The sequence below is a fragment of the Myotis myotis genome, unplaced genomic scaffold (genome assembly GCF_014108235.1).
Source record: "Myotis myotis isolate mMyoMyo1 unplaced genomic scaffold, mMyoMyo1.p scaffold_m19_p_1, whole genome shotgun sequence".
NCBI lineage: Eukaryota > Metazoa > Chordata > Mammalia > Chiroptera > Vespertilionidae > Myotis > Myotis myotis.
This window is the reverse complement of record NW_023416313.1, coordinates 168223718-168246468: the sequence shown is the minus strand read 5'-3', so window position 1 is coordinate 168246468 and position 22751 is coordinate 168223718. Positions and strand designations below refer to the sequence as shown.

At 39.8% G+C, this 22751-nt stretch overlaps 1 protein-coding gene across 1 annotated transcript in view; it reads left to right on the top strand.

The window, feature by feature from the left end:
* Positions 1-20146, top strand: part of LOC118664564 (aromatase) — a 32660-nt gene extending 12514 nt beyond the window's left edge. Inside the window, exons 3-9 of the mRNA XM_036324779.1 lie at positions 5357-5511; positions 8526-8702; positions 11507-11621; positions 14664-14778; positions 15222-15384; positions 18294-18535; positions 19895-20146. Coding sequence (XP_036180672.1) covers positions 5357-5511; positions 8526-8702; positions 11507-11621; positions 14664-14778; positions 15222-15384; positions 18294-18535; positions 19895-20146 — 1219 coding nt within the window. The remainder of the gene's footprint in view (positions 1-5356; positions 5512-8525; positions 8703-11506; positions 11622-14663; positions 14779-15221; positions 15385-18293; positions 18536-19894) is intronic.
* The last annotated feature ends 2605 nt before the right edge of the window (positions 20147-22751 follow it).

Genomic DNA, 22751 nt, shown 5'->3' with positions numbered 1-22751 from the left:
TGCCAGCTGCACTAAGTGGTTAAATGTAACTGAGACCTGTCAGCAGTGTGTGGGTGGGAGTGGGAGGCAGTTTCCAGCACCATTCAACTGCCAGGTGCAAGCACACAGTAAGCCAAGAACTGGGTTTAACCAGGGTTGTGGTTTTACAAGACAACTATGGCAAAGTAAGGAGAGGGTCAAGGGAATTGAGGATGCATGGAAGAGAGTGATTTTAATTATTGATAAAATATTTTTCAAACTTTCTATTGAGAACATGTTCAAATGAACAGGAAAGTTAAAAGAGCAGTCCTTCCCTGCCCTCCCCATGAAAATTGATCTTTGGAAGAGACCAGGTCAGTTGTCTTGTAGGCGGCCCCACATTCTGAATTTCTCACATTGTTTCATTGTGGTGTCATTTCACATATTTTTCTATTCCCTGCATTTTTTATAAATTGAAAATTAGGTCTAAATGCTTAATTAGATTCAGGGTAAACATTTTTATAATAATAGTTCCTTGGTAGTACAAGCATTTCATACTGCTTCACATCAAGAGACCAGGAAAGGTTGTCCCACTATTAATGATACTAAATTTAATCTAGTATCAGTTTGATCTCTCATGCAATGAACCCACTATTTAAGCTGGTTAAGTGAGGATATTAGAAGGGCAATGGACAGTGAAAAGGTGATAGGATTGATGGAGCACAAACTTCAGGCACAGAATAGGTCTAGACAAGGCAAGTATTTCCAAATGTTGGGGACCAATTATTCCATTAATTGTCTTCTCCATATTTCTAGTGCTCATTACTCTTGAACCTGGCCATAGACGTGTGGGTCCTTTAAACTCAGAACACTTACCACTTACGAACTTACTTCTTGGCTCCTTTCCATTTTGAATAGACAACAGGTTTGCTATCTTTGGAGATATCTTTTTACTTTAGTTATGTTTAAAGAACAATGACTCCAGTTACCAGACAACTAACACTACCCTCTATCCCTCTGAGCTTGGGGACTCCCTCAGTCTCTCCTCAAGATGATAAATCCTCACTCTCCCAAAGTGTCAGTATAACATCTCCCTCAACCGGTGTTGCAGTGCACAAGCTCAGGCAGGGCGAGTTCTCTAATGGGCTATTGAGTGCCAGAGAGCTCTGGGCCTGGTTCTTCGTTCTTCACCAACCTTCTCTTACTCACTTTCCCAATTTACTCTGGTTAGATAAAGCCAGCCTGCTTTTGATAAAAAACCTAATTGAAATTGCTTGTCTGCCCGCCTGTCATACATGGCTTGCTGTGTGTATCACTTCTATCTTGACAGCTTTCTGCTTTGCCAAGGCTGAGCCTGGGACTCAAAATAACTGAGATGTTGGTGCCCCCTAGCGGACACATTGATTTTAAAAGTTGGGTCTTTATTAACTAACACTTCATTTGGTCTTAGTTTGGGGCTTCTTGTTTTCTTTTCTTTTTTAAAAATAAACATTGTGATAAAGGTGAGCTGTATTTATTTATTCATTCATTTTTAAATATGTTTTTATTGATTTCAGAGAGGAAGTGAGGGGAGAGAGAGAGAGAGAGAGAGAGAGAGAGAGAGAGAGAGAGAGAGAGAGAAACATCAATGATGAGAGAGAATCACTGATAGGCTGCCTCCTGCGTGACCCCCAGGGGGCACCGAGCCTGCAACTTGGGCATGTGCCCTTGACTAGAATCAAACCTGGGACCCTTCAGTCCGCAGGCCGATGCTCTATCCACTGAGCAAACCCAGCTAGGGCTCTTGTTTTCTTTTTAAAATTGATTAGTAATTCCTCAAAATAAGTGGACAAACATACATCAATAGAGAACCACATAAATAACTTATTTTATGTAATAAAAACATAAGTGGACAGGCCAGTGTGGTTAATGTAGTATACAAAAGCTCCAGGAGTCAGAGCAAGAAAAATAGTGTTTGGCTTGTCTTCTAAACACTAAAAAATTTTAGATACAAGTTTGTGAATAAAGAATAGACAAAGTACTTCCTATCCGCTTTAATTATAGAATGAGGTCAAGGAAGGTAAGAAAAGCTAGAGTTCTGAAATCTGTTAAAAATTTCAGTCTTCTCTGTAGCATGATTTTTCTATACAGGACAAGATTTTAGCTGTTTATCAGTCAAATTAATTCCCTGAAATATAAATAGAAGCATCTGGATTTTTTGTTTTTGTTCTTGTTTCTAGGAAGAGGGAAACTTGTCCAAGAGTTGGGATCATTTGATGAATATTATCTGGAATCAAGTCAAGAGAACATTTTCCTTAATACAGAGTGTTTTGATTTGAACATATAATTTTTTCACAAGTAATTTATTCACTTAATAATTATGTTTTCATTTCTTGGTACTGCCATTATTTCACGGCCTTTCTTTTAAAGTTTAAATAGGACTATGGAATCCATCACAAGTGGGAGTTTCGCTAATTAGCCTAACCCACTCAGCTAGCACAGAGTTGTTTTGGCCCAATGTCTTCTATGAGAGTGTGTTTTTCACAGGCATTAACCAAACAACCTCATTAAGGCAACGTCATTCTTTTAGGAGCCAAGTGTCAACTTTGACAGGGAGGAGCAAGTGTTAAGATGGTCACTCCAGCCTGTGTAAGAACTGGGCTCACAAGAACAAGTTGCATGTACTATAGCAGCCATACCCCATGTTCGAGAGTTATATGTTCAGGAAACGCTCATAGTAAGAGATTTTGCAGATGAGAAAATTTCAGTGGAGAAATGAGGAGGAAGAACCAAAGTTGGCTTGCAGTAAACACATGAAAACTTGAATAAATATTAAGTTCACAAAAAAATAACATTGTCTAAAATGAAGATAACACCGATGATATTTTATGCCTCTTGAATTTGCACAATTGGGCATTGAACAATTACTTTCCATCTTCTATCTTTTGCACACCAAAAAAAAAAAAATCCAGGTTTTCCTCTTTTGTAATAAATACCAAAGAGATGTTTATAAATATACGCTGCTTTCTCACAATAATGTGCATATTTTCTTCCTATTCCTCTGCTCGAATGTACAGTCCCTTGCCAATGTTAAGATCTATCTCTGAACTCCTTTCTGGTCTCAGAAAGATGAGATAATCTATAATCCTCAAGTGGAAAAAGCTCTGGGGATCTATTTTAACTTACCTAGCAGACCTGTGTGGATTCATTCTCAAGCCCCAAGTCAAGAACTATCTCACTGCAGCTCTGCCTGTGGCAGATTCCCACCAGAGCACACACATGGACAACCCTCATACATGGCTTGCCTCCCGCCCTGTTCACACAACTGAAACACAGACTGATGGCAGTTTGCCCCGCCTCAGCTATCCTCCCGTCTCCCATAGCTGCACTGCAGAAAACCTCTGCTCTTTCTCTACTAACCATTCTGCCCCTTTTTATTTTTACCTGTTTATTTTGTTATTTTTAACCCTCACCCAAGGATACCCCTTCATTGATTTTAGAGAGAGGGGACAGGAGAGAGAGAAAAACATCAATTGGTTGCCTCCTGCACATGCTCCAACCAGAGACAGGACCCACAACCTAGGTATGTCCCCTGACCAGAAATCGAACCCAAGACCCTTTTGTGCATGGGAAGATGCTCCAATCAACTGAGCCACACTGGCCAGGGCTCTGCCCCTTTTTAAATTCTCAAACTCCGGTCCCTTTTTCTCATACCTGCAAGAAAAATGGCTATCAATCTGAATATACTTGTGTGGAAATTTTTGAAGTTGCAGAAAATATATGGAAAGAAGTAAAGCTGCCTATGCTTACATTTTGTTGGAAATCTGCATTTGGCCATGTTGTCCATATATAAATACTGTGACATAGGCCTGGTAATTTAAAGTGCCTATTGTCATGCCTCTCGGAGGAGTCTGAATAAGAGTTGGAGCATACTTTGTTAGCAATGAAGCCAGGGGATGATAAATGAGACCTGGTTTGTGCCCGAGCACTGACTCTGTGGTCCTCTGTGTACTCTGTATTCCTGTTGTCTACCCAGCAGCACAGGGGTGGCTGTGGGCCCCTACCTCAGAGATGGCATGTTCTGGATTTAAGTATAACAAGGCTGGCCTTGGAGGGAGATGGCTGAGCTGTGGCCTCTCTTGCCTCACTCAGCCGCAGCCAGGCAGCCCTGTGAGTGAGGATTTGGGGGTTTGGCTACCTGCACCTCTCTGGACCTTATTTTGTCTGCCTAGTATCCTCACTGCACTGACTTTTTCCCAGATACTTTAGATAACCACATTTGATTTCCCCAAGTGGTGTTTGTGCCTGGTCTATGCCTACAACACAATATTGGCATTTATGAAAACAATGGACATACAAACACCACGTGTCCCGCTTACTATCTTCCCTGTCCTCCGATAAACATCCCATCTGTCTTCACACACCCTCCATCTTACTCACCAGACAGATAACTTATTAACTCATGTCAACTTTGACTTCCAGTCTCCTGACCCACACTGTTCATGGCCCTGGCCATCACTTAGCCCTCGTCCAGGTGGCCTGCTTCTCTTGGGCCCTACACTAACCTATTTTCCAATCTTGGTCCCTTTCCACAGAAAATGTAGTGACTCACAGCACTTCTTAATTTTTCTCTTGGTAGAGGAAAAAAGAATTTATTCCCTCTACCCCACAGTTCTCAACTTCATAAATTCCCAGCAGACTTTTCCTCCCACACACAATTCTCCCTCTCCTGTGTTGCTTGCACCCCATCCAATAAACCCACCCTACCCTTTATCCTAAAGAGAATAATTTTCCTGTTATCCTTTATCCTTCTGATTGTTAAATTACTTAAATTATTCATTTATCTTCCCAGTGCCATAGGTTAACATCTAAGCAGTTTTTCAAAAAATTGAGTTTAGAGAGAGAGAAGTTATAGACATGGACAACAGTGTGGTGATTCTGGAGGGAGGTGGAAGAAGGCTTAGAGGGGATAAATGGTGATGGAAAAAAAATAAATAATTAATTAATTAAAAAAACAGCCCTGGCCGGCTTTACTCAGTGGTTAGAGAATACACTTGGGTCAGGATGTGTGCAGGAGGCAACCTATCAATGTGTCTCTCAGATTGATGTTTCTCTCTTTCTCTCTCCCTCCTCCCCTTCCACTCTCTAAAAATCAATGGGGGAAAAATATCCTCAGGTGAGAATTAACCAAAAATTAATTAAATAAATAAAATTTGAAATATAAAAAAAGAAAGACATTTTTCAACTGGAGAGGGATGTTCTTATGCTAAGAGAAGTGCTTATTCAATATGAACACTAGAAATCATGCATGGCATGTAGCTCAACATGCACTTGCTAAGAGAGCCACCTGTAGTCAAAATCACCACCAGGGGTTCTCCTAATCCTTGAAAATTAACATCAAGGCTTGCTTTCTCTGCAGGTCCTCAAGCATGTTCCACATAATGAAGCACAATCACTACATCTCCCGATTCGGCAGCAAACTTGGGCTGCAGTGCATCGGCATGCATGAGAATGGCATCATATTTAACAATAATCCAGCCCTCTGGAAAGTTGTTCGACCTTTCTTTACAAAAGGTAATCGGGTGCCTGGCTACCTCCTGCTCTTGTCTGTGAATGTGCCTTTGTTAGAACTCATTCTTAAAGTCTGCTGCTTCAGTTCTGAAATAAAGATATGAGCTAGCATGCATTATACATTTACTATATAGTAGGCACTGTTCTAAATACTTGATATTTTAATCCCACAGTAACCGTGGGTGGTAAAATACTCTAATCACCTACACTTCACATATGAGAAAACTGAGGCATAAGGAGGTTAAATAACTTGCCCATGATCCAAACATTCATAAACGGTAGCCCAGGAGACAACCCCAGAGCCTACGTTTTTAACCACCACAACTTCCATTCCTCTGGTTAACATACAAAGCGATTTTATGGGCATGAAGAAGAGATAGAGCTCTAAATTTAGGATCATTCAATTAAAAATTGAGTGTGTCTGCCATATGTTTGATTTAAACACAGCCAACAATGTGTTTGCTGCATCACTGGCTGACATCCAGATGTTTTAACAGAAAGCAACTTGTGAATTTAAAAGTAGGAAGGACTCTATATGTCACTTCATCAGCCTCTGAGTTTTATAATTGAATTCACAGTCCTACAGAGGTTGTGATTTTTGTCCAACATAGCAAGTCATGGATGAGCAGAGACCAGAACCCAAGTCTCCTTATCTAGTGAGTCCCGCTGGAAATGAAGCTGTTGGGGGATGTACGTGACCAGACTTTGATAATAACATCAAGAAACATAGTCATGCCTTGGAAATGTTGTCAGTGATGGCAACTGGCTAGATGATTTTAGGTCTGACCATGCACCATCAATATTCTTTCCTCCAGTCAGCCTTGCAGGAAACCCAGATGTCTCCTGCGTGGCTGCTGAGACAGGGAAAAGCTATGCCTGTTCCCGCTGAGTGCTGATTCCCCTCTGCTGAGCTGTCCATCATGAAGACTCACCACAACTCTGTTGTAGACTCTGTTAGTTTCCCCTTGCTACTATAACAGATTACCACAAACTCGATGGCTTAATACAACACATTGTTTTACAATTCTGTATGTCAAATCTGACATGGGTCTCACTGGGCTCAAACCAAGCTGGGATGTGTTCCTTTCTGGAGGCTCCCTGGGAGATCTGTTTCTTTGCATTTTCCATCCTCAGAGGCCACCCACATTCCTTGGCGTGTGGCCCCTTCCTCTGTCTTCAAAGTGGGTTGAGCCCTTTTTATATCGTATCTCCATGACCATCCTTCTGTCATCACATCTCTTTCTGACCTCAGCTTAAAAAGGTTTTCTGCTTTTAAGGACTTACATGATTAGGAGGGCCCACCCAGGTACTACACAATATTCTCCCCATCTCAAGGTCGTTAATTTTAATGATATGTGCCAAGTCCCCTTTTCCATGTAAGGTAACATATTAACAAATTCCAGGGATTAGGGTCTGGACAACTATTCATATTGGCGCAGATAAGTCCTCTTATGCCTGACAAAATTGCAGAATATGTTAATGAAAAGAGTATAGGATACAGGATTATAGGTTGTGGATTCTATTCCAAGCTCTTCCACTTTACTAGTTATATGACCTTGGACAAGTCACTCAGGCTCTCTGAGCTTTAGTTTCCTTATCCTTAACAAGTAATAAACACTAGAGAACTTGAATTCTAGAGTTATTGTAAAAAATAAATGAAATCATGCTGTTAAGATCCTATAGAAATATAAGTTTTATTTTATCATTTGGTCCAGTTATATTAGGAATATGTGAACTAGTATTTAGGAGCAATTAACTATCATATACCATTATTCTCTATTCTGACATGCAAGAATTGATAGAATCTCTAAACTCATCCATTTGTTTAACAAACTACTCTCTTCTCATCATTGAATTAGGTGCCCAGAACACAATAAGAAACAAGATATGATCCTGGCCCTCAAGGAATTTATAATGGGAGAGGGAGCAGAGTACCTTGCCAGACACCCTCCTCAATAATGTGTATGGTTGAGGCGTGTGCAGAGTGTACAGAACACAGACCAATAGGCCATCTAAAGCACATTGAGAGGCCCTGGCCAGTGTGGCTTAAGGACTCTGACTTTAATAGCAAATCTGAATAATAAAAAACATAAAAAGGAAGATTGCTCTAAAGCTTAAAGATACTTAGAACAAAGAGAGAAAGGGGCGCTTTAAGAGTTAAATTCTCAAGATAGATCACCTACCATCAGAAGCCACTAGCTACTCAGATGGTAAGGAGCAGAGCAGGGGGTGAGATCAGAGCCAGTGCACTCTACCTGTCTTCATTCATTCACTCATCCATTTATGCATTCCTCTATTCAACAAATATGTTTTGAGGGCCACTAAATACTATGGACCTCAAGTATAGTGTTAATGGCAGGTTGTCAATGCCCTTAAAGAATTCCCAGTCCAGGGGGGAAGACTGCTAAGCAAAGAATCGCTTAGCTATTATGACATTGTTTAAGTAAAATAAATCTGGAAATAGTTTGAAAAGATACCAAAATTAAGAGAAAAGCACTCTTAATAACTTATAAGACTAGCATTTTAAACATATAAATTAAATTTAAAAGGAACCACATTAGATGAAATAGTTAAGGTAGAGTTTGACTAGTTATGAAGCAATATCCTGCCACCTGTTGAAACATAAAATAATATCACCCTGGACGAATCTAAACCTTCTTTAGAGAAAAATATATACAATAAATATGAAGAAAACACTAATTTTTGATTTATGACCATAGTACTAAATGTTTCACTTGCAATCTCACAAATGATTTGCCATAGCATGAAAAGTTTAACTTTGAATAGTTTGTTTAAAATAAGATTCGTTCATCCATTCATTTTTAACAATAAAGATGATCCATTCTTATAGAATACTGGGAGATTAAATAATATAAAAATTTTATATTTATTTTATATGTGTAGTTATTGAGTAAAAAAGTGTAGATGATTGAGCTCTAAACATAAAAAGCCAAAATCGCCTGATTGTGTGTGTCCTGGAGTTCACAATGGCTCACTCTCTGATCTGCTCCCTTCAGCTTTGTCTGGCCCCGGCCTTGTGCGCATGGTGACAATTTGTGCTGAATCGATCATAAGGCACCTGGACAGTTTGGAGGATGTCAGAAGCGAGTCGGGCACTGTCGACGTGCTGACCCTCATGCGGTGCATCATGCTGGACACCTCTAACATGCTCTTCCTGGGGATCCCCTTGGACGGTACTGAAATCTTCATTCTCATGACTTGACATTCTGCCCTTTACTTAACAAGGGGATGAGAGGCCTGGCAGCCTCAAGTAAACCATGCTGTTTTCTACATGTTCTCCTTTCAACATCTCTAAGGTTTCCTAAGATATTTTTTCCCAGTGTGTCTGCCTTGTTCACTTATAAGATATAAATTTCTGTAAAGCAGGGCCATCTATTTCTTTTGTATCTCTCATCATTGCTCTAGGAAACAGAATTCTACCCACAGTCAAAACTCACAGATGTAATCAGTTCATTTGGTCCTCCCACCAAACAAATTGATATATTTAATCATTTTCAACCATTCTTTTGGGGCACGATACACACACACACCTAAATATACATACACACCCCTCCCTCAAAGCTACTAAGCATGAAAACTTTGACTCTGTATGATGATGATGGTACTGTTTGCAGCTGTAGGAAAAGTACAATAGCTACAATTAATTACTTTAGTATCTACCATGTACCAAGCAGTGTAAAAAGCTGCTTTACATACAGCCTGTCATTTAGCATTTTTAACCACCCCAGCAAGATGTCTCACTCAGGAAGCCATTTTCCTTACTACTATAGAAAACAAACATTAAAACACATACAAGCAACTCTGCCACCATCTAAAACAGCGGTTCTCAACCTTCTGGCCCTTTAAACACAGTTCCTTATGTTGTGACCCAATCATAAAATTATTTTCGTTGCTACTTCATAACTGTAATGTTCTTCTGTTATGAATCGTGATGTAAATATCTGATATGCAGGATGGTCTTAGGCGACCCCTGTGAAAGGGTCGTTCGACTGCCAAAGGGGTCGCGATGCACAGGTTGAGAACCGCTGACATAAAAGCAAACATTAATTACTGGGCTTAATTCCATTCTGCTGTTATCCAGCTTCATGTAATTCTCCCTGAATTAATTTTTGCAGTGTTTATTGATTCATCTTTTCATACAACAGATATTTATTCACTGCCTATTTCATGTCAGGCACTAGGTTCTGGGTATAGAACAGTGAACAAGACAAAGTCCTTGGCTTCAGGGAGTTTACATTTCAGTGGATATACGGACAGTAAACAAGAAATTATCTATACATACTTATTGTAATATATAACAAGCAATATAGCAAGCAATATTATTTTGCCTATAATATATTAAGCAATAATAAGTGCTCTGAAGAAAAAAACAAAGTGAAGGGATAGTAAGTGAAGGGACAGGTCAGTGGAAGTGGACATGGTTCTCGGGGAGAGAGTGGTCAGGAAAGGCCTCTGCAGAGAAGACAGCTGAACATAAGCCTAAGTGAAGTGAAGCCACAAGCCACATACAGACCTAAGGGAAACATTACAGTCATGAGAACAAGGCATAACTTAACACTTTCCCACACCGGCTCTAACACCTGCTGCCTGATTTACCACATAGGGACTATAGACAAGCCTTAAGCCCTCCCTCTCTCTTCTCCAGCTCTCCTTACCTCATCTCCCTGCTCTTCAATTACTCCTCACAAGAGCCACAGGAGCCCCCATTCACTCTAATTTTAGTCACACCTTGCCTGATCCCCTCTCAGACAGGGGCTCCAATCCCAGCTCGCCTGTTTTATACACATCTTTCCTCGGGTTTGGCAGGAACATATTTTACAGGTCCCTGCTCCTTGGTTCCCTGCTAGCCTAGATTCTTAGGAAGGATCATGTAAGGGAACTACTGTATAAATGTCTGTTACCTTATGGATACAGACTGTGATGCTAAAAACCTATATAACTCATGCAGAATTATTTTATTTCCCTTCTCCTCCCCTGGTCCTTGATAAACTCTCTTTATCTCAGGGAGCCAATGAAGAGGAAAGAGCATTGTCCTGGGCTCCGACAGAACTGGGCTCCAGCCCAAGGGCGGGCTGCCACACTGGCTGTGTGGTGCTAGGCAGACTTCTCAATCTCTATGAACTGCAGTTTGTTCATCTGCCAAAGGATGACACTATCGCTTCCCTAGAAAGATTATAAGGATCCAGCGAAGTCCCTTTTGCAAAGCATCTTGCACAGTGGCTCGCATTTAGCTGTTGAAAATCAACGTTTATTTCCTTCCCATTTGTATCATTTGGAAAAAGATGGGTTTTCTCTTCCCTAATTTTTAATTTACTTAAAAAACATTTATTAAGGGCTGACTATGCACAAGGCTCAAGACAAGCACTGAAGACACTAAGATGAATTCTACATTCTAAACCGAACATAGATATGAAAGCTATGTGAGGAATGCTATGAAAAAGTCTGAATAAGGCACAATGAGGTGAGAATACAATGAAAAGCTATTAATTAGGTACATAATCCAAGTAGATTATTCATCTAATGGCTCTGCTTAAGGAACACCAAATGAAGTTTAAATGTGGCTGTTGGCTGCCTAACAGGAGAGTGGCGTGGCTTTTTGCCCTCCCACATGCCAGAACTGAGGCCACAACAGCCATAATTACCAGTGTCCCTTTTATTCCTCACTGTCCAGAAAAACAGGAGAGACATGGATCATGTCAAAGAGGGGCATGTGAGATTTGAGACTCTATTTAATACTAAGTTTAAAACTAGCAAATCTCTGGTCAACTTGGCCAACTAAAATGCCAAGCAGAATAAATTAGTGTGTTGCCTTGTCTAGTGTCAATAACATGACTAGAACGCCCACTGAAGGTGGAACCTTGCCCAGCTTAGAACCCCAGACTGGTGGGAGAATCTACAGGGGTCTTTTCTGCTCAGAGTACTCTTCTTGGGCTCATTTTTGCTCAATTCCTCTATTCTTTTTTGTTTGTTTTTCCAGAAAACGCCATTGTAATTAAAATCCAGGGTTATTTTGAGGCATGGCAAGCTCTCCTTCTCAAACCAGACATCTTCTTTAAGATTTCTTGGCTATACAAAAAATATGAAAAGTCTGTGTAAGTAACACAAGTTTGGAAAATTTGTGAGATTGAATTGTTTTTTCATTGTGTCTTTGTTATTGTTTCCCTCTTCAGCAAGTTTTCTGGCCACCAAGAGCCTACAAGAAAGATGATGATTAAGCTGCTGATGTAACACTTTCTACATCAATTTGGCTGATGTGGCTACCCATGGTCGGCAAACTGCGGCTCGCGAGCCACATGCGGCTCTTTGGCCTCTTGAGTGTGGCTCTTTCTAAGCCTTAGGAGTGCCCTAATTAAGTTAATAACAATGTACCTACCTATATAGTTTAAGTTTAAAAAATTTGGCTCTCAAAAGAAATTTCAATTGTTGTACTGTTGATATTTGGCTCTGTTGATTAATGAGTTTGCCGACCACTGGTGCTAGACCAAAGAGTAAAGGAAGCCTTGGGCCAGGGTGGCTTCTCAGCAAGGGGGCCAAGTGGGTGGTCTGAGAGCTCCATATCTGGAACTAAAACACTGCAGTGTATTTTGAGTTGAACAGAAGAGCTGGATGAGCCTGTTATTATTATCGGTCAAAATTCTCTTTGCATGTTTAGAAAAAATGGAAACATGAAATCCTCTTATAGTTGTGTTAACTTAATTCAACTTGTAGGAATTGACAGTAACCTCAAAAGATTTTTTTCATAGTAAACTCTAATAAAATGTGTGGGGTTTTTCTTTTTTTTAATTATATATCTTGTGTTTTTGAGGGATCCTAAAACCATCATTAAATGGCTTTGCTTTGATCTTAGACTAGTCTAGCAAAAAAAACTGGACAAATGCCAATGGCCTTAGTTAATCAATGGGTGGTTTGTTTTTAGTGTAAGTAGCCAGCCATTAAACACTGCCACCTCTAATCACCAGTGGAAAGCATGTGGGATTTAAAGGCAGACAGACGTGATTTGTAACCTGTACCTATCACTTAGTAACTAAACGGCTTTGGGAAGTTATTTAAAGTAAAACAGAACCTGCCTTCCAGAATGGAGATATAAATTCATGAGATCCTATACACAGGGCAATTACATAGAGCTTGGACCATAGTAGGCACTAAATATGTTAGTTTTCTCCTTCCCTATGTTCATCTTAAATTCCCCATCTCTAAAAGTTCCCAAACTTGAAAACCCAACTTTATCTCGTTCGTGTATTTTTAAGTTCAATAGTATTAGTCTCCAGAAAGGAAACCAACTTGATGTTGCTGTACATATTCTTATATTGTAAATGAGTATCAGGTTTGGAGACGTCATTCTTTATACATTTCCTTTCATTTCATTTCTGCCACTGCTCATTGTGACTTGAATCAATAAAATAAAGGATTCATTCACTTCACTGGTGTAAGGTTTGGTGGTAGTTCTTGGTTTGACTTGGAAGCCCACAGAAACTCACTGATGAGACTGTATGACAGTTTCTCTTATGTTTCTGTAGAAATAGCTTAGCTATATATAACATTTGTCAGTGGTTAGTGCACTAGTTCATATCTCCTATGACGTAGAGCAGTAAAGACCTAGAGAAATCCTCTAATTTCCTCCCCTCCATGGCCTTGCAATAAATCCAATATCTTTATTAAGGTATGATTGACATATTAGTTTCAGGTGTACAACATAGGGATTCGATATTTATATATATTGCAAAATGATCACCACAATAAATCCAGTTAATATCCATCACCATGTATAATTTTAAAACATTTTTCTTGTGATGAGAACTTCTAGGATCCATTCTCTTGACAACTTTCATATATGCAATACAATGTTCTTTATTATTTATAGTCACCATCTTCTACATTATGTACCCCCAGGACTTAGGTATTTTATAACTAGAAGTTTGTACCTTTTGACCACCTTCACCTGTTTGGCCTGTCCCCCCCAGCCCCAACCCCCACCTCTCGCAACCACCAGTCTGTTCTCTGTATCTATGAGCTCAAGTTTGTGGAGTTGTTTTTAAGATTCCACATATAAGTGAGATCATACAGCATTTGTCTTTCTCTATCATGCTAACACCTTAAAATATATATTTATGGAAAGGATTCTAGAATATCTACTTCCATCCTTATTTATTCAATTTTATATTATTGCTTCTTTTAATTCCCAATATTCCAGCAATATTGTTTTCTACTTTTTATTTTGGCAAGTTTAAGACTTTTCAGTCACAGAACACTTTAACAGGTGTTTGTATTACATTTACTGTAATACAGAATACTGTTCCCTGAGATTGGGGAAAACACCCATGACCATATACACTTAAAGACAAAGCCAAGAATAACAGAATTTAGATCTCAAGGTGGCCTCATTGTTCATCTAGTCTAATCCCTTCACTCTAAAGAGAGGTAAGGCTCAGAGACTTACAGTAGGTTTGATAGAAAGAAAACAACCTGGACTAGAACCTCACCCTTGTCTAAGGAGCTCTTCCCTCCGCCACACTGTCAAAATGCCTATACATATTTATGCAGCCATTCATTCATTCAATCATTATTTATTAGTATTTATTAGTATTTACTATGTGGCAGACACTGCCAGGTATGAGAATAAGTATTAAAATTAATGAACAGTCACTTGAGTTTACTGTGTACAACAGAAATCTCAAACTCAATAGTCTTGCAGGCCAGGCAAATAGAAGCGGGCAGGGTGGATATAGGACAACAGAAAATGGAGGTGCCGTGGCAAACTGCAAAGTGCCTGTCTGCACTAGAGACAGTCACTGGTTTTGGTTTGGGGGTTTTCATTAATACACTGTGCTGGCCAAATGAAAAATCAGAAAACATGACTGGATTTAGCTTTCGGTACCAGTTTTTAATGCTTAACTTAAGCTTGCAGCCTTGATTTTCCTATCTGTGCCTAGAAACTCTGGTTCCTTAACATGAAGTATAATATAGCTGTAATTTAAGGATATTTGTGAAGAATTAAGTATAAATTCAGTTATTCGTAAGCACTGATGGTTTCAATTACAGCAAATAATTTTATTTAAATAAATGGCAAATTAATCAATTTTTTCTACATGTCTTAACTGAGTACAGATAGATTATATTTTGACTTTTTTTTCCAGCAAGGATTTGAAAGATGCCATAGAAATTCTGATAGAAGAAAAAAGACACAGGATTTCCACAGCAGACAAACTGGAAGACTGTATAGATTTTGCCACTGAGTTGATTTTTGCTGAGGTACTGACCTGAACTAACCATAATTCCAACACAACACATGTGTATGACTGTTTGTGTGTCAATGTGTGAAGATTTCCTCTTGTGATCATGTTACAGAGTTTGGCTTCTAAGTATTTTGCTCCAGCTCTTCTATAATGTCCAACTCAAATGGCCCACTCATTAGACATTCTGGTGAGACTAACCTTTCAGACTGAAGCTACTGTGCCTCCAAAATACAAAATATGAAAATGGAAGAGTCCAAGGACACTAAATACATAGACAATTTCTTATTAATAGTTCAGCTTTCAGTTGAAGATCATGAAAAATGTTCATAGTCAATTACTAACATGTAATTTGTATGATTTCACTTTGGTGAGGTTGCTGACCCTTGAGTGTCATCTCCCTTCCTATTGTGAAATTTTTATTCACTTTTCCAATTTCCCTTTCCTCTTTCAATTATTCAGAAGCGTGGTGACCTGACAAGAGAGAATGTGAACCAGTGTATACTGGAGATGCTGATCGCAGCCCCAGACACCATGTCTGTCTCTGTGTTCTTCATGCTATTCCTCATTTCAAAGCACCCTAATATTGAAGAAGCAATAATGAAGGAAATCCAGAGTGTTGTTGGTAAGAGTTCATCAAATAAAAATTAGAAAACAATTCCTTCTGAATATCAGCTTATGTCCTAAAAATCTGTCAGACAAAATCTTTGTAATAATTCACCCACAGAACAATAAAGCAAGTCATTTTGTCTCACTTTCATGATGCCAGTTAGGTTAAAAATATCGTTCTTTCTGTGTTTTATTTTATTACATGCTCACTGAAAAAAATCAAATGATAGAGAGCTGTATAAAGTAGAAAGTGACATCCTCTAGTTCAGTGGTTCTCAACTTGTGGGTCGCAACCCCTTTGGGCAGTGATGGCAAACCTATGACACACGTGTCAAAGGTGGCACACGAACTCATTTTTTTGGTTGATTTTTCTTTGTTAAATGGCATTTAAATATATAAAATAAATATCAAAAATATAAGTTTTTGTTTTACTATGGTTGCAAATATCAAAAAATTTCTATATGTGACACGGCACCAGAGTTAAGCTGGGGTTTTTCAAAATGCTGACACACCGAGCTCAAAAGGTTCGCCATCACTGCCTTTGGAGGGTCAAACGACCCTTTCACAGGGGTCGCCTAAGACCATCGGAAAACACATATAATTACATATTGTTTTTGTGATTAATCACTATGCTTTAATTATGTTCAATTTGTAACAATGAAAATACATCCTGCATATCAGATATTTACATTATGATTCATAACAGTAGCAAAATTACAGTTATGAAGTAGCAATGAAAATAATTTTATGGTTGGGGGTCACCACAACATGAGGAACTGTATTAAAGGGTCGCGGCATTAGGAAGGTTCAGAACCACTGCTCTAGTTCCTTCCACTCTCCTCTCCAGCCTCATTCCCATTCCCCAGGGAAAACCACTGTGTTTTCTTTTTCTTACGTGCACATACACACATCTCTATGGTCATATTTGTTTGTATTTTTAAAATTTTATCAAGCACAATTTTTTGCCTACCTTATCAGTGACAAAGGCTCTTGTGGGTTCATTCAGGGAAATAGCTATCGTTCATAGCAGTGTTTCTGGGTTTCAAGCAGTCCATTCACAAACAAATTTCCAGTTGGTGATAGAGGAGGAGGAGAGACAGGGAAGTGATGGACTTTCCTCTCCCCCAGTCCATTGGTCTGGCCTCTCCTCCCTTAAGCCATTCCTCCTCTTCTGTAAGGGCTCTTGAGCCCCTGCTCAAGCAATTTTTACTACCTCTTCCCTTCTCTGCCCCAGCCTCAGCATCATTCTGCCCACTGCTCCTGCCATCACCATCCTTCCATAGAAACGCTGTCAGATACAGAAGTCAGAATTGCTTTCTGAGAGAAAACAGAATTCCTTACTTGGAATGTCTTTCATATGGCTAATCTTTTTAGGAACATATTCTGACATATGTGGCAAGATATAAATAATGATGTAGACTTTTCTCTCTTGACCTTGCCCGATCCCTGTGAAACAAGTTATTTGGTTGTGGAAAGATACTATTTAAAAAAAAATAATTTCATTGCTGCTTGAAATAGTTGACAAGATTTAAATATGTGAGGGAAGTGGTCTGCAAGTGCATGGCTGTAGGTAGGAAATTGCCTGGCAAGTTAGATAACAAGAAGCCAGAATAGCACCCAGGTTCCAAATCCCAGAATGTCCCCGTTAGGTTACAGGTATTATGCCAGGTGCAGAGCACAGTGGTGAACAAGCTAGTGTCATCCCTGTACTCATGGGACTCACAGACTGGTGGGAGAAGACTTCAACAAGCAAACTCAGTGGAGTGAAGAGAGAGAATCATAGGAGGTGTTCAGGGAATAAGTGGAAGGGGGTGGGAGAATTACTCTTGAGAACACGGCCTTTCACACAATTTCTTTGAGAAGTGAAAAGTGTTTGTGCCCCATGATGTCCCTCTGACACTTCAACAGACCTCTGAAAAGCACATGTGTCCATGCTGCCTCTAGATAATTCCTTCCTAGGATACACCTTTGCTTACCTTCTCCATCGTGTTCCCTTCTACCTCCTCATCCAGGATGAACACACTCCATAGACTCATTAGAGTGTACAAGGAGCAGTATGTGAGGGGCTGGGCTGTTAGAGTTCTCTGACCAAATGAAACCTTTCCTGCATGGCATAGTTGTACAGGAGATAGGGATGACTCAGAACCCTGGTCTAATTTGGATTCTGCAAAAAGTGGTAGCCCATTTGAGGACACTCTGAAGCTTCGCCAATTCTTCGAGTAATTCAAGCTTCTCTGACTAGTGTCAGGCCAGTCTGAGACCGTGGGGGTGTCCTTCAATCCCCAGCACACCTAGAGCTGATCTGAGGTATCCATTTTGTTGTGGTGGGAGGGGGATTCTTGCCACTCTATCAACAGGTTGTTCCTAATAAGATGGGGAGGAGGGACCATCAGTGATGTGTCCTGGGCAGATGACTGCACAGGTAACCAGGAGAAAATTGAAACTGACTAAAATCACTGTCTTGCTTTGACTAGAGAAGAGTAAATTTCCCCAAGAATTTAGAGTAGGGAGCAAAACTCAAAGACTATAGAGGCCAGGCAGATAAATGTTTGGAGCAAATTGGGTAGGTCTACATGAGACTACAGAGGGATTGCCTCTCTAAAGGCTCATCAGCCATTCAACTTTAGCCCATTGTTGCCATGTGGGGAGGTGAGTCCAGTGTCACCTGGATTTTTAGAAAAATCCAGCTTTTCTATGAAATCCCCCAGCTTTTAAGATAATTGGCTTCAAATCTGAATTTTTATAAAACATTCTGTAGGCCAAATATAACATATTTGGCCCAGATTGCTTGTTTGCATTAGAATTATAAATATGAAATTTTTTCCAAACAAGAGCAAACTATTCAGTGGAAACTATGGAAGTTTTAATGCCCATCTCCTGTTGAAACTAACATTACCTCTTTGTCCTTTTTATCTGCTCCCATAGGTGATAGAGACATACGAATTGATGATATTCAGAAATTGAAAGTGGTGGAAAACTTTATTTATGAGAGCATGCGGTACCAGCCTGTTGTGGACTTGGTCATGCGTAAAGCCTTACAGGATGACATCATTGATGGCTACCCAGTGAAAAAGGGGACTAATATTATCCTGAATATTGGAAGAATGCATAGACTTGAGTTTTTCCCCAAGCCTAATGAATTTACTCTTGAAAACTTTGCAAAAAATGTAAGTGCCCTTCCTTAAAACCAAGTACGCCACTCTTTAAAATGTCAACTGTTAAATCCTCTCTGGTTCTGTGCTTGCATCATGTACAAACAATTTCATTCTGTTTACTTGTTCCCCTCTGTAGCCTCACCAGAAACACACATTTTCCCTAGCTTGGACGATGGCTACCACGTTTGTCTGCAAGCCAAGGATGCTGGGTCTCTAACTCAGGGAAGTTTCTAGATGGTGGCCACATAATAGGTCAAAATATGAAAAAGTCAAGACCTGAATTTGACTAAAATTAGGCAAATTTTGTTTAACCCAACCAACCTACTTTTCCATTTAAAGTTACCACTTTGTCATCATGTAAAGTCAGCTACAGCAGTACCTAAGCCCAAAAAAAGTTCACTTCTGCTTCAGGTGGAAATCAAATGAGACCAAAAGATTTGAACCCATTGTGGCCCTTGAGTCAAAAAGTTTGCCCACCCCTGCTTAGTGCCTTCTTTTCCATTTGCATATGGTACAGAAAAATGATAATCCAGTTCTCTAATTTCTTCCTGTTTCTGTATGAGAGACCCATGCCATGTTGACAATTGGTCAACAAAACTTATTGGGCACTGGCTGGTGTGGCTCAGTTGGTTAGCAAGTCATCCTATGCACCAAAGGGTCACAGGTTCAATTCCCAGGCAGGGCACATACCCAGAATATGGGTTCCATCCCCAGTTGGGACATGTGCAGGAGGTAGCTGATCGATGTTTCTCACATCACTGCTTCTCTCTCTCCTTTTTCCTTCCTCTCTCTCTAATATCAATTAAAAAAATTATCCTTGGGTGAGGATTAAGAAAAAAAAAGACTTAGTGGGAATCTACTGTATGTCAGGCACTATGTAAGTCCAAATGTGGACAAGACATAAGATGTGATACCCATTAATTTTTTGCGTAACTAAAATTATTTAGATGCTTGGCACTACTGGATCAGAAATCTGCATCTTTCCCTAAATGTCATTAAGTTATATGACATTTCACAAAAGTAGCCTTTGCCTTGGTGATTTGCAGAGTAGTAAAGTTGTGGCCATCTCAGAGAGCTACTTGAGTAACGGTGGCTGTAATAAAATGATCTGCATTGCTTTACCCAGCACGTTTATATGAAATTCAAAACTGGGTACTGACCAAGGTTGGGTGTGTAGCACAGGGGGTGAATCAAACTGGATGGACAAAGGAGCTTAAATGGGTTACAGTCATTCATCTCAGTGAAGGAGCAGTATGGCTCAGACCCCAAACCAGAGCATTCTGATTGGCCAGTATTTTCAGGGTAAATCAAACAGCAACTACATGATTCTAGCCTTTAAAACCCTGGCTAATTGTCTGATCATTTTCATAGGTTCCTTACAGGTATTTTCAGCCATTTGGTTTTGGGCCCCGTAGCTGTGCAGGGAAATACATCGCCATGGTGATGATGAAAGTCATCCTGGTTACACTTCTGAGACGATTCCACGTGCAGACACCGCAAGGTCAAGTATGTGTTGATGAGATGCAGGTAAAAAATGACTTGGCCGTGCACCCAGATGAGACTAGCAACTTCCTGGATATGATTTTTATCCCAAGAAATTCAGACAAGTGCCTCAAATGCTGAAGAAGATTGGTCAGTACCTACTCTGGAGCACTTCTCATCAGTAGTTCACAAGAAAACCATTCATCTTTGCCAGATAGCATCATCCTCATAGTGAACATTCGGTGATCTATGGCATTTTACAGACATACCTCCTATGGGTTGTCAGCAAACTAAGAGACATCAGTCACCTGATCTTGTCCAAACCAGAGAAACAGAGCAAGAGAAAACACAGAGGCCAAGAGTTTGCAGGGGAAATGGTCAGTGAAGAAACTGCAGTCTTAAAGGCCCAATTCCATAACACGTGTTGGAAAAGATAGATCATCAGCAAAACTTATAACTGGCTTCCCATGGGATCACCACTGCCCTGCCCCAAGAGCAGGTGAATGCCTGGGGCAGATCACTCAAGTCGATTAGAAACACCAGGCCAATGTCTGGGTGCCTAGAGCCAAACACACCTACTAGTGTGAATAAGTGTTTGATTTGGTTTCTGTGGGACTGTAGCACTCATAGTCTTTGGAAAAATACAAATTCAGCATTTGACTTTTCTTACGAATTGTATTTAATTAACTCTTATTTATCCACGTGTGACTTGTCTATAGCAAAAGTTAAATAGGAGACTATCCTTTCTCAGTCTCTCAATTCATTCTTCAGCCACTTACCTCTTCTATAATAGATGTAGATTCGGGTAATACAAGGTAACTTAGAAATTATTCAAGTGAAATATAATTAGGACCATATATCTGCTGTAGGAACAGAAAGTCACACAATGCATTTCAAATTCAAATGTTTTTTCATGTGTGCATTATTTCTTAGCTCCATTAGTATCACTAACCGAGAAATAACTTTAAATAATGGCATTCAGTAACTCTTACAGCAATTCCAATGATGTGGGGGAGGAGAAGTCCTCTAAATCTATTTCTAATTCTACAGCCCAGTGGGTTCAAACTTCTATGGAGTGATACTCCCATTGCATTATCTTTCTCCCTCAACATTTCCCCCCTCTCTTTCTATGACCCCAAAGCCAAGGGCAAGTAGAGAATGTGATCAGTGTAGAACCCCTGCAACCATTATTTATCCTACCTCAGATTTAATAGTTGCTGTAGAGATTGAACAATTGTCTAGTTTATTGAATCGTTATATGTAGCCATGGATAAAATGTACACCGTGGAAGTAGCTCACTAGAGGAAATCAAATAGATCAGTTAATTTTTTAAATACCACCTGTGTTATAGTATGACTGTTTCAACTGAATGTCATTTAAAAGCTGAAAAATTAAACTCATTTACAAAATGTAAATGTTTGCCATTGAGTCAACTGTCACCGAAACATTTGAATATTCTTTTCCTCCTACTGTTTGGCAATAGGGCAACAGTTGAGTATAAAATGAGAATGTAAGCTCCTTGAAAGAAGGGGCTTTTTTCTTTCTTTTGTAATCCATCCCATATTTACTGTGATGATCAGTACTGAATAGATGCTTGCTCACACTCTCAACTGACCCTAGAAACCAAGTAAAGAAGAGGCAGGTATTCTAAGAATTCAAGGATGGGCATTAGTAGAAAAGGAAATATTTGAACTTAAAATATTTGAATCATTTATATGGCCCCAACATATATATAAATATACCTGTGTGCCTTGATATTTCTGTAGTCAGGTCTAGACAATCAGCTAAATAATTCAGACCTCTGAAAGCAAGGCCAAGATTTTAGAATTAAAGTATCCAAGTTAATCCACTCAGTGACTATTAACACACTGTTTACTTTGCTCTGATTGGAGCAGCATAGTAGAGAAAAACAGACTGGATCAGTGTACCTCACCCACCCTTGGAACATCTATTATATTTTTTTAATATGTTTTTATTGATTTTTAGAGAGAGAGGAAGGGAGAGGGATAGAGAGATAGAAACATCATCAATGATAATAGAGAATAACTGAATGGTTGCCTCCTGCATGCCCCACCCTGAGGATCGAGCCCACAACCCAGGTATGGGCCCTAGCTGGGAATCGAACTGTGACCTCCAGGTTCATAGGTTGACATTCAACCAACTGAGCCATACCAGCTAGGCCATCTATTGTATTTTATATATATCTATGTAGCCAAGGCCTATGTCTATACTGTCAAAGTAAAATGAGAGGTTGATATAGTTGTGTATAGATAACACTGATACAAAAAATATGTTGTCCTCTTACCAATCTGGACCTTAGTAGACTCATCCATTAATATGGATGACAACAGCAGTGCTCTACAGTCATTTCCAATGCTTTGGTTCTGTTATTATCCTATCTAATAATAGACAAACATGGTAACTGACCATACCTTCGCTACACCTCCCACTGGCTAATCAGCGAGATATGCAAATGAACTGCCAACAAAGATGGCGGCGGCAGCCACAGAGCTGGAACGAGCAGGAGGCTTGCTTGCTCCAGTGATGGAGGAAGCCAAGGTTCCCTGCCTGCCATGGCCGGCTCTAAGCTACACTCAAAGCAACAAAGTTTCAATTATAGAAGGTAAATAAACCCCAGATACCTGCTTTCAGCCAGCCGTGGCCACTGAGCTGGAGCCTTGGGTTGCCCCTGGCGATGGAGGAAGCCAAGCCCTGGCCGGCTCTGAGCTCCACTCCAGGCTACAAA